The sequence below is a fragment of the Leuresthes tenuis genome, unplaced genomic scaffold, assembly GCF_036924035.1.
Source record: "Leuresthes tenuis unplaced genomic scaffold, fLeuTen1.0.hap1 SCAF_9, whole genome shotgun sequence".
In the NCBI taxonomy this organism is placed as follows: domain Eukaryota; kingdom Metazoa; phylum Chordata; class Actinopteri; order Atheriniformes; family Atherinopsidae; genus Leuresthes; species Leuresthes tenuis.
In genome coordinates this window covers 7872116-7885234 of record NW_027325363.1, presented here as the reverse complement: position 1 = coordinate 7885234, position 13119 = coordinate 7872116, and the positions used below count along the sequence as shown (strand labels likewise).

Below are 13119 nucleotides of genomic sequence, written 5' to 3'. Positions count from 1 at the left end.
ATCATTATGTATTTTGACGAGATGCATTCCTTCTCAGGTTAAATAATGAAAGATAAACCCATAGAAGTGTTCCTCCTCTTCTGAAAACAAAAGTGAGCAATGGACCAAAAAAAATAATAAAATTAGTTTGGACTTTAATAGCACAGTGTAGAACTAGAGCATATCTGTAATTTCAGTTATTGTTTTGGGTATTTTGTGTAGTATCGTAGTGTTGATATTATCCTATGACTTTGGTTTGTGGAATTCCAGTGTATCAGGTATAAGTTATTTCTTGTGTATATTCGTTATTATGGAATGATTTCCACCTGTTTCCATCCTTCATATCGGAACATCTTGTCAATGCTTGTTTTTAGTCTTTTAACAGTCAATTTTGTTAGTCAATTAGACACAATAACCACCGATGCACTCCATGTAGTGATTATTAAGGCTACCAGTCTAAGGCTACCAAAGTAGGTCCTACACATTATGATGGCAGCTGTAAAAGTTGACTATTTAAAAAATGTTAATGTTTAGTAAAAAAGGTAAGCAGTTTGTGGAAAACTGCAGAGATCTCTGAAGAAATCATACAATCTAGCATTATTATATGAAGACTCAGTTTTTTAAATCATATTCAATATTATTAAAAAAAAACAGCCAGCCCAAACAGGAATACCTTGCAGGCAGCATACCAGCTGTTCAAAAGTGAATAAAAGGGTAGTGTTAGATAATTTGTTGGTGCAGTGTGACATTAACTTGGTGTACCATTTCAGATTGTTGCTGGAAGAAGCACTCGGAGAAACTGTAAACGAGTATATCAACCATCTACTATGATGAGCGGTCCTCTGACGATGGATCAAACGCTTGCTCAAACTGACAGCCTGACCACAGTGCATGCCCAGCCAATATTGTTGGACAAATCGACTGTTCCCAGGGGACAAATGCTGCCAGTTTACCAGGATCAATTTCTCTCTTCTTCATTTCAGTCCATGGAAAATAACAGGATAAACCAGCATTCTGCGTTCGTAAACTTCACTTCATGTAGTTGGACACCACCAACTATCAGCCATACTTTACCACAGGTGGGACTAGACTTTTCCTCAAGCCAAATATTATGGGATGCCGCTCCTGGCCAAGTTGATCCTGTTGCTTTGCCATCAGTTAATTTTTCTCAAGACTACAGTCCACCTGAAATGAAGAATGCTGAAAGAAATTTTATCTCATCAGAGGAAGGGGAGATTGATTCAACCCTGATCGGCGCGCCTGACAGTGCTGCAGTAGAAGATTTAGGAAAACTATTCATGCCAACGTCTCACTGTCAAAGGACAACTTCATGTTGTGATGATCTGACACCTGGAACTGACACAGTGTCTGAAGTTCTATGTAATTCACTTACCCATGAGAGCGACGCTCAGTACGACATGGTCAGTTCCTTATGGTTGGATTTGTTTTTGGATAGCAACGGTAACATGTGCTTCCCTGATTCTAATCTTGTAGATGCTGTTCTTACACCTTAAACGGGGGTACATCTAACCATTCAGCTTCACATGTTACTAATTACATGCTTAATGCATATCATTTGCAGTTATGAATGGCCAGCTATGGGTGAAATGGATATATTTGTTCTTTTTAATATTATGCCTGTCTACAGTGAACATTCAAAGGTGAAGTTTTCTTTTTTTCCTTCTCTGAAATTTGAAGCTAGAATAGCATTGACATTCAAATTTGTGAGGGATACAAGGGATTAAATACAGTAGCCAAAAATGAGATTCAGACTGTGGGTAAGAGTTTTAATTTCAGTGACAATCTGAGGTTCCTTTAGAATATTGCAGTCTTTACTTTATTTTCCCAGGTACTTTTTCTTTAGTAAGAATACTTGCAGCAAAGCACAGGGATTTTTGGAGCCATCTTTCATTTCTATTTCAATTATCTTCCATTAGACTATTTTTATTTTGAGTAGGGAAATTAATCTAAAAGGATTGTGGGAAATAAGTGGACTGACATTTCTCACCTGAGCTTGGAAGAAAAAATGCTTTTCCTTGTGTTTTTCGTTTAAGAATAAACAGTTACATTCAATATTTAACTCGTATACAAACAGCAAGCTCTGCATTTATGTTTTGCCTCTGTGCAAAGTGCTCTGCAATCCGTCTCTCCTTCTTTCATTTAAACACACCAGTGGAAATAAGCTGGCATTCTTTGTGATGGACTAACTTTCAGGAGAAGCTGGAGTTCAGAGGATTTTTTTTTTCTACATGAAATATATCTAAAAGCATACACATCCAATGTTTTATATGCCAGTTTTGATGTAAGCAACATTTACAAAAAAAAACAACTTCAGGCTACGGTCAACAGTCCAGATCTTTCTTTGCTGTATTTGCCATGTCATGATGCTCAACATTTTTACCAGCCTCTTATTTAAGGGACATACACAGCAAGAAGAAGAAGGTGGCTGGGGCCTTCCTGTGTGGAGTTTGCATGTTCTCCCAGTGTAAGTGTATTTATCCTTCAGCATTAATGGTTTCAGTGTTCCTTTACAATGTGCCTACTACACCCCCACAAAATCGCAGATGATGGTTTTTTTGAAGTGCAATCGCTCAAAAACAAAGTTGGTTGCCCCCTTTTTCTTCCTAAGCATCCATAATTTCCAAAGAGAATTTCACAATCTGATATCAGACTCAGACTGTGATGGACCCTGTCCAGGGTGTACCCCGCCTCTCGCCCGATCACCGCTGGGATAGGCTCCAGCCCCCCGCGACCCGACAGTTGGATTAAGCGGGTATAGACAATGGATGGATATCAGACAATAGACCAATTTCCCTTTGCCCGATCCCATTTTAAATCAGCTCAGGCCCGGTGTTTAAACGTTTCACCACATACTTTCTCATAGATGAATCCCCTTCCTAAATGTTCCTTTGACACCCAGTCAGTTTCAACATTTGATTTGTTGTCTGATGACTCCTTCAAGGAAAGATATGGTTTAAATGACACGGTCATGTCTATCAGTTTTATTTTTCTTATTCATATGTTGTAACTTGTTGGGGTTTTTTTGGAGGTGAGACTTGTAAATCTTTATTTCCATTAAGACAAAGTGGGCTTATAGAGATGAGTCTCACCATATATTCTGTGGTAACGAACATGTTGCACACATCCAGCCACAAGGTGGAGGTATTAGTTTGAAACATTTAAAGCATATTAAGCATCAAACTTTCAGTTTCTCATTCTTTAAAAGCTCTATTCATCTCTTACAGGAAAAAATAAATACAAAATTATGTTACTTTAATAACTAAAGTAACATGCAGCATTTAAATTGGATTGACTCTGTCATACAGGAGTGCTCCATAATCAAGCTCTGGTAACAAGAGTATGTTCAGATTTTACAGCTTGAGTTTGTCCAGACTGTTATGATATTGAAGTATAATTTGAGATTTGAAGACACAGAGGCGCAGGGATAACATTTCAAACAGTATAGCTGACGGTATTTCATCTCAAACATTTGAATTATATATGAAGATAATTAGACACATTTATTTCATAATTCATTCAAACATACCTGGAGAAACTTCACAGAGATTATGGGTCCTCAGAAACTACTCGATGCTTTGTAAATACAAACAGCGGAGTTAAACTCTTATCCTCAAGTTAAATGATAATATCTGCATCTCATACAGCGTGTCAATGTTCTCAGTGTTATGGTCTGAGTTATATCATCTGTTATTGTTCCACCTTAAGGTCTATCAACTGTCAATTACATAAAAATTAAAGTGCTTAAGAGCATTATCAAACTATAAGATATCCACATCACAGTAGTTACCTTGTAAATATAGAATATGTTTTATAAATAATATTAAATATAGATTTCTTTGATTACTAAACTTTCAAAAGGGTTAAGGCATCGTTGAGGTAATGAGGCAGGACACTACCAACTATTTCTCCAATTTCTCCACTTGCTTTCCATTTTCTGGTTTTTCCTGAAGCTTGTAGTCTTCCAAAATGGCCTGCGCTGTTTGTTTTCCAGTCCTTTTCACCACAGCTTTGATCCCCAGGTTGTCAATATTGAAGGCAGTGATACCGACATTAATGGCAGAATTGACAGCATGGTCTGTGGCTTGTCCTGCAGCTGCTCCATACCTTCATCAGTCAGATTGGGTGAGAGGTCAGAGCAAGGGGTAGGAAAATTAATTAATATGCAGTGCAAGGATTGCAAAGATGTCATGCTGAAATTTCCATGTGAGGATTACAACCATGCAGGTGCATAATTTGGAATAAAGACATGTCTGTCTGCCACGATCTGAATTTAAATTTAGAAATTCAATTTAGAAACCAATTAACGGTTGAACAGGCCATCAGCCTGGCCAAATTTCCTACAGAAAAAGATGAATAACTGATGAATTAAAGACAAAATAAGGCTTCTCTTCACATAGATGTAAAAACTCTATCAAGTCATAATGAGGACCATGAAACTGACATCCCATAAAGGCCAAATACCTCCAACTTATAGAGAAGAAGAAGATGTTTAAGGCAGGCAGGACAGTAACATTATCTATTGTGAGATTTTCATTAGAAATTATTTTGTAAATCAGTGAAAGCAACATCAGGATGTGAATTAGTATAAAAGGAATAAAGGTGAAGTGATGCAGCGTAGGACTCAAGGGAACCTTGTGCAAAAGCAAAGTAAGGGGCACATGTCATTTCTGTGATTAGTGGTGATGTGATGGGTTAAACAGTCGTGTACAATTAGGAAATATTTCACTTTTTCTCATTAGATGTGTCAAAGATGTTTTGTAGACCCCTATATCTGCAAAGCAAATTGAAGAGGAATACAAGTAAGTGTTTTATTGTGCTTAAATAGTGCAAGAGGTCATTTGCAACACACATCAAAAAGCAGTCTAGCAAGCTGTGACACTGGTGGGGACGAGTACTTTAATACAGACTTACTTGTGTTTTATGGTGGTGACCGTCTCTGCTGCAACACTTGTAGTGATGTCCTTAGCAGCTACTTCCAAACCGGTCCACATAGTTGCAAATCCTGGACAAATGCAAGTTTTCTTTTTGATGAGTTTTAGATGTTAGCCAACCATGACAACCTCAGAGGAACAATAACAGTTCTATTCTGCATGTGAAACATGTGCAGAAAGGGAATAAACATTTGAAGTTTGCTCCAAATATTTTCAGATTTGGTCGATTTTCTTTTCATTCTGGTGTGTCGACATAGAAGAGTGATTAATGGAAATCCCTTCTGTATAAGCAGACTTCTTCTATAAACACACCACAGCAGTCACCACCTGCTGAACTTTAGACAGAATACATGCTTAAGGCAGTTTCACAGCAAGACGTCATATACATAATCTCTATACAGTCAATGTTATGGCATCAGTTTAGAAGCACTTCCAATAAAGTCCGGCAAAGTGAAAGGGAACTGACTTGCTTTTGAATTTAAACTTTATTATCAACAGCTTCCCAGGTTGTTTAACAATGCAAACATGCTACGTTGCATTTAATTTACTTACTTTAGTAGCATGGCTTTCGTTTTTTATGACTTATTTGGTGCAAATAGGCTGTGATTGAGCTCCACAGTGTATTCCTGAACAACTGCCGACAGCCACAAGAAAACAAAGAAATAATACTGTATCATGCCACATTTAAACTAACTACTACAACTCAATAGTTGTGCTTTGAACCACCGAACAAAAAAAATAGATACATTCTAACACAATCAGTGAACATAAAGCACAATTCAACTCTACCTTGCACTCCACTGGCAGCAACCACCATTGCTCCATCAATATTGGAACGCCCATCTTTGTCTTTCTTCATGGACTCTGGAATCAGCTTACCTCCATGTTTTTTAACATGGGGAGCCAACTCTCGGCCTACGCAGCCAGCGACAGTACACACCCCATCCACTGCAGTGACACAGCACTACTCAGTTAGAGGTCCACTGCAAAATCCTGTCATCACACAAGATCAGTACAACATGCAGACTGAAAAAGACTTAAGTCACCTAGAAACTGGCTGACTTTGACGGCTCCACCAGTTGCTTGCTTGGCTACATGGAGACTTTTAGAGACTGCAGGGCTGACTTGGGTGGGCTTGTCCTCGGGAGTGATGTGTTCTCTGAGCTTAGATGCACCTTTGTGAATGGCCTTGCCCGTGTACTCAGCACCTTTCACCAGACCCCAGCTTAGCCAGGAAGCACCTGACAAGATCACACAGGGTTAGACAGTCTGGATTGCTGACCTATATTTATGAGTGATGTAATGACTTAGTAACAGAAGCATTGGGTTATTCAAATTTAAAGACACACCTGTCAAGATCCCATTTGCCACCTTTTCACTCCATTCAGGCAGAGATTTCTCCTCCTCAGTCGCCGCTGATGTGGTCTCCTCAGGTGTGGTCTCCTCAGGTGCAGCGATAGACACCTTCTGACTGAGATTAATGGCGTCTGCAGCTTCATCTGGAGCCTGACCATACAAACACATAGATATCAGAAAATGTGGGCTGAAAATACAAACGATTTGCAGTCCAAAGGACAACTTTTCAGTCACTTTGTGAATGCTGTACACATCTCAGTCTTGACCCTCGTTCCAAAGTAACCTCTCAGGCCACACAATAGCTGCTCTCATTATGTTCTAATAATTACAATGGACCAGTTGTTTGCCCCAAACAGACTGCCATTTTAGAAGCTCTGCACAGTCAGAAAGCTTTGAGCCGATAACCCAAAATTTCGACTTGACCCAAAAAATGAAAACCAATATAAAAGTGCTTACTTTCTGACAGGGTACAACTTCCATCAGAAAAGATATCTAGCCTGACTCCATTGTTAAAAACGACCTTGTCTGGCTTCGCTCTGAACCAGCATCTCTTCCTCCATCAACACTCAACTGACACTTGTCTTTCAGCTAAGACTCTGGAGGTTGTTCTATGTGCTGCAGATAAGAGCATTATAGCTGATTAATTCTACTCACCTGCCAGTGTCAAATCCCCACAATGCTGAGGCAGGGGTAACATGGGAAGGGTGCCAGATCAGAAGTAGACAGCAGCAGGCATTTCATGCCAGGCTGAGACAACAGAAATTTGGAATTCTCTTCAGTTTGCAGTCTCTCTGTTTCATGTATGCAGCAGCTTCCCATCAGAAGTTTGAAATGTATCATTCCTCTGATTCTTCTATGCCAGCAGAATAATTAGTGTAATTAGAGTGTTGGGGACTGCAAAATAGCAGTGGAATCACAAGCAAACACATTAACTAGTTTGGCATCCATTTAAAGCTTTCACTTTTTTCTTTTTTTAAAACCGAGTATGATGAGTAACTTCTGATGAGTAACTCAGCCAGTGGAAGAGTTGTTTTCGTGTGGGAGCAGCAGACTGAGCTTTCCAAAGCCCAACAAATGACTAAAATCCCAATAATTTGAAGAGGAGACATGCAGGAGTGCAACACAATGCAAGGATATTTCTTCATTTAGATAAATGTGACACAATGGAAACATCAGGAAAGCAGGATTAGGTGCTGGACATGTCTGCAGGAACAAAGTCTGAACTCCAATGCCTCCACCTGGCAGGACATACAGGCAGATTGAGAATGCAGACAGAGGTGCAAAAGTGAAGGAAAGACGTTTGCTATAAGTTTGATATGTCGTCTCCTGAATGACTTCACTGGTGTTATTTTGGTAGATACTGAACCAGTGTCTGACACTACATGTGATGTCATTAGCTCAGTTGTTGCCAGGCTACAAGCACAACATCCAAATGTATTCATGACCATTTCTGGAGATTTCAACCATACCTCTTTCTCTGCTGTACTTCCAACTTTCCAACAGCTTGTTCCTAATTTTGATTTTATCTTAAGGCTGATATCGCACGATATGGACCAAAATCCATATCCTGGTCTTTCTTGGGTGAATGCCATCATGCGATATTACTTTCGAAAAAAAAAAAAAATAATATTGAATTTAAGGAGAATTGTGTTTACAGTTGCCAGAAAAATGATCCAACCCCTCATTGCTGACGATTCGCTTCCTGTGTGGACAACGGGTTTATGCAGGTCCAACATTAGCGGCTGAAGCTCAGATCAAAGGTTTGAATATGAAAGAATGATCAGAGTAATGACTGGAAATTTACAAAGTGATGATTTTAAATGTATGGTACATTGCACAGTGCTCCAAGTTCAGTGGCAATTTCTTAAAATAGCTCTCTGTTCTCCCCAGTCCAGAGGCACAAAAGCATTTGCCAAAAAGCATTGTGCAACTATTGTTTGGTGACTTAGAACAGTGGAAATATATTGCCCAAAATATCAGTCTCAGCATGTAGTCGGTGAAATGACAATGAATGGCATAAAGCTACATATAACAGGTGTTACTGATCTAAATGTATTGAAATATATTATCCCCATTTGGCCATTTTTACCAAAGACTGTTACAGCTTGTTGTGTTTTTTTTTTTTTAAACTTAACTGCATGGCTGCACCAACCTGAATCCTGAGATCTGTCATCTGAGACAACAGCTCCTGAAAAAGCTCTTTTTCTGCTGCAGGAAGCTCCGAGGACAGCACCACTCCCACATAATACCCTGGAGTAGGCGCCATCATGTCCGGAAACATAAACACTCCAGTGTTGCACAGCAATACCGGAGAGTTCATGGCCATGAGAGGGTAGAGCCAGTCACAGACCTGTCAGGAGGCAAACCATAGTTAAGGAAACACCTGGGAAAAAAAAGAAAGGGAACAGTGATGGTGGGAGGGACGGCGGGATTATGGGCATTTGCTTTAAATTTCTGCTATACAACGATGAGCTAATTTATAAGACATCTTACAGAAGACAACCCAGGGGACACAGACACCCTCTGACTGCTGCAAGTCTAACAGGATTACAGAGCACAGCAGTCTCAATTGGGTTTATACAATTACTTGAACTCGTGAATCAGATGTCACCAATTGGCAGTAACACCTGGGAAATTCCCCAATGCAGAGTTGAATTTCAGTCTCATGACCCACCAGTGTCACTGAGGACAGCAGCAGGGCAAAGCATTGCAAAAAAAGAGATTTGATAAGGAGTTCATTTAGAATCAACAAGAGATATGTTTACATAGCTTCAATTAGTTACTTATCCTTGGTTGTGGGCTTTGCATACATTGTCCATGTTTACAAAGCAATCTAGAGGGTCAAAGATCTGACAAACTGTACACTAGCAACATGGTGTTTGATTTGTTGTTGCTTCTCATTTCCTTCATCACTTAAAAGCAAAAATATCTAGCAAGAAAATTCCAAAAAACTCAAATTCCTGGTGAATCTTTTACTTGAAAGACGCCACTACCAACAATAGCAATTGTAACAGCAGTATCCCTTCTGGGTTACTTTTAGTGATACGTTAAGAACAGGTAGGTTGGTGCAACTACGTTATTCAGAAAAAATCTTAAGATGTTGCCCAAGTTTACGTTGATTTCCTGCATGAAGTTTGATTAGATAAAAGGAATAATGACTCAGGATCTATTTTCTCTAACTCTGAGCCAGACTTAAACCCTGATCTAGCATTCCCTCCCAGATGACATCATAGCCTCTGGGATTAAGGCTCTTGATAAACAACTCTCACATGACTGTCTCCGCAGGGTGAGGATATTGATCATTAACAAGTCAATCTCCCCCCACAGTTGAAGAGATCTTGACATGATCAACAAATAATCTTACAAAATCTGGTTAAAGGGCACAAGATAGACTGAAAACAGTTTGGGGCACTGCAGTGATGACACTTAACTTGTGCTTATTGCATTATACAGGCACAAGAGTGGCTTATCATTGTTTCTAACTACCTGCAGGAATGTGGTTCATGTGAAGAACTTTTCTACTTTACCTGAAGAAATGCTGGAGGTCGATCAGGCATCGTCTCAGACCGATCACTGGTGAACTTCACCATCCGCAAGTAGCCCGGGTATGATGGAGCGCTAACTTGCCCCTCGGGTGTGACAAAGAATATTTGAACACCATGTGGAATGTACAGAAGCTCTTCACCCTCTTCACTCATACTCTGGGGAGATGATGTCGCGTTAGACGTATTGCTGTAGAACTCATCCCCGACTAATGACATCTCCCCGGAATCTGTTCCATAAGAGATAGACAGGTGGCCATCAGCTGCCTGAGGAGAGTAAGCTGGAGGCTGTTCAGCTGGAGCCAAGGCCTGAAGGTTTGCAGCCATGCCTCCTACAGCTCCCACTGGCTGGTTATTAGCAGCAAGTAATTTTGGTTGAGCTGGCCTTTCTGGCTTCTCTTTGATAGGCAGCACTGGATAGAGACCTTCTGCAGACATGTCTGTAACGCCACGGTCAGACACACTGCTAGAGCTCTGTGCAGCCTCCACATCAAGGTCAGAGCTGGTCTCCAGTATGGCGAGGCGAGTGGTGATGTTATTCAGAGTCTCCTGCATCTTCTCCTGCATCTGTCGTGCTGATTCCCAGGAGCTGCCATTACACTCCTCTCCCCGTGACGGCACACTGATGGCCCGGAGAAGGTGTTTTCGGCCTTGCTTGTAGAGCTCCAGGGCCTGTATCTTATCTCCAGCTTCATCTGCTGTGAGTCCTTTATTGATGCACTCAAAAGCCCTCTGATAACCATCTTTGATCACTTGAAGTCTTGCATTATCAAATGCCTCTTGTTTAGCCTTCTCCATTCCCTCTGAAACAGTACTTCAAATTAGCAAATTATCTTTATCTTAATAATTATAACAATATGGCAACAAATAAAGGACACCATTTCACCATAATCGGAACTCGTCACACTTCTAAAAAAATATGTTAGGGTACAGGTTACCTACAATTCACTACGTCGCCTCCTGAACAACAAGAAGCCAAAGGTCTGGCGTGTAACAAACGGAGAGCCTCTTTAAAGGATAAGTTAGCTAATTGATTCTAGTTATGTTAAATGGGTTATCTGATCACTAAAGTGGGCTAAAACAAGCTAATCTTGTGGTAGAACACAAGCCTGTAACAGCTGACTTCTCTGTACACACAAGGCTGACTATTACGCCGATTTATTTTACCAGCATACGTAAACAACATTACTAACATTAATAAGTCTTTTAACATGCCATTATAGTCATTGTCATTAGTAATAGAGACGTACAGGTTAGCACTAGCTTCCTTATTTGCTAACAGTATCAACGCTTACCTCCGTGAGTAAAAAAACTCCGAAGAACAGCTCAATTGGCAGTTAGCTGTCTTGTAGAAAACGTTTCTTCCGGTCACTGGATAACGTTAATTTCAAAACCACACCGGCTGACGAAGTTAATTAGATGCACTGTTACACGAGTATAAAATGTAGAGGGCTGTCTGTTGACGTGAAAGCACATACTGTAGACCTGTCAAAGTAAAAAAAATCGTCACAGGAAGAATCGATGAGATCATTACAATTGTACATCAGCCGCAAGCGTGTGTTTACCTATATTTTGAAAGGGCACAGGAAGTACGAATATACCCTATAACCTATCATGGCGATTATTACAATTTGAGAATATGCCCACAAGAGGGCAGCAAAGAGGCGTTTAAATTTCTACTATAACTGCTCAGCGAAGGATATTGAAATATCGAGAGTTTCACTGCCATCTGCTTGTCATTTAGGTAAATTGCACCAGCTATATTTATACCAAGACGAAATTATACTGTCGCAGCATTTTATGTCATGTTTCCTTCTGAGCTGTCATTATGTATTGTTATATCTGCAGCCAGGAATGACCTCCTGCGTCTTAGCCAAAGAAGCCTCAAACTGATCACAAGTCATTGTTTTATGGTTATGGAGTGGGTGGGCAATGTTGTTCTTTGTGTTCATTAATTTGTGCAGCATTATTGTTTGTATAGTTTCTTTGAGTGCAGACTTTGATGCTGCTGCCCCAACAGATGGCTGCAAAGTAGATTGCACCTCTCCACCACAGATTTATAGAATATATGCAACATCTCGGTACAGACATTGAAGGACCTACACTTCCTTAAGAAGTACATTCTGTTATGTACAGCCCTTGTTATAGACAGCCTCAATGCTGAATTTCCAGTCCAGTCTGCTATTCAGATAAATCCCAGGGTATCTATTCCTCTACCACTTCCACCTCTTTTCCTGTGATGAAGACAGTGTTTTGTCTTATTCCTATATTCTTAGTCCTGGTCCAGGAATCCACAATGCAAAGTGAGGTGATTGTTTCCACGCCATACCATAAGTGACTGATCAATGTCCTTTACTTATATCAATCAAATTCAAATATTACTATGTGATTCATAGTGATATACATGGAAATGACACAGTTTGGATGTGCAATTAAGTAATACGCTTATTAAATTCCTAAAACCGTTTATCGGTGCCAGTGTCAGCATGTCTGCCCCCTTGTGGTTACAGTGCGTAACTGTAGTGAACTCTATTGGTCAAGCCACTGTGGAAGAATACATAAAAAAACGAGGATTTCTGGGAAGTACTTTCAAAATGCACCCCTAACACTGAGCTTAACGGAAATTAGCATGTTATATGTTTTATAGTAATTATTTTATACATATCACAATGTGAGAAGGTATTACAGTACAATAAAACACAACATTAATATGCTTGTTATGATTATTTTATAGATTTTTTTTGTTGTTGTTTTGTTAAAATTCGATTTCAGTTTAGCAATCAAATTTGTCAAGCTGGTATACAAATATATATACGTGTGTGTGTGTGTAAACGTAAACAGACAAAGCCATGAGGAAATATACAGCATATTTTCAACTTAATCTATCAGATAAGATTCCACTTCCTTCCCAAAATGTTTAAAGAATAAACTAATGTTAGCATTCTTTAATATATTCAACATTGTGTAGAATCAATAAGGAATTTAAAAAGATAAAAACGTTTGAATAATACCCTCGGAGACATTCCTAAAACTTTTATTGAAGGATTTTGCTGACACAGGCAGCACAGCTGTTGAGAGGGTTGTTTTCCCACAGGATTTCTGGGGAAGACTCAACACTAGTCTGATTAATGTTCAGGACATGACTACTTAGATACACCATGGGAGCTTCCCCTATGTATTGGCCACCCACAGTAGTAGCAGAGTAAACAACGTGCTCACCAGGACTGAATCATTACGAGACAAGCTGAAAATACAGTATGGTTGTTTGATGATGTGAAATTTCTTACAGC

At 39.7% G+C, this 13119-nt stretch overlaps 1 protein-coding gene across 2 annotated transcripts; it reads right to left on the bottom strand.

Annotated features, from left to right (window-relative positions):
- Positions 1 to 3474: 3474 nt before the first annotated feature.
- On the bottom strand, positions 3475 to 10627 carry spartb (spartin b). 2 transcript variants are annotated; one of them, XM_072392128.1, is made up of 7 exons: positions 9815 to 10627; positions 8440 to 8637; positions 6281 to 6437; positions 5978 to 6172; positions 5721 to 5879; positions 4912 to 5002; positions 3475 to 4104 (listed from the first exon to the last, which is right to left on the bottom strand). In XM_072392128.1, exons 1-7 carry the CDS (start codon positions 10625 to 10627, stop codon positions 3900 to 3902), a joined length of 1818 nt encoding a protein of 605 aa, XP_072248229.1. In that variant the 3' UTR covers positions 3475 to 3899. The 2 variants fall into 2 exon arrangements, with proteins under 2 accessions (XP_072248229.1, XP_072248230.1); XM_072392129.1 differs by having other exon boundaries at positions 4008 to 4771.
- Between the last annotated feature and the right edge of the window lie 2492 nt (positions 10628 to 13119).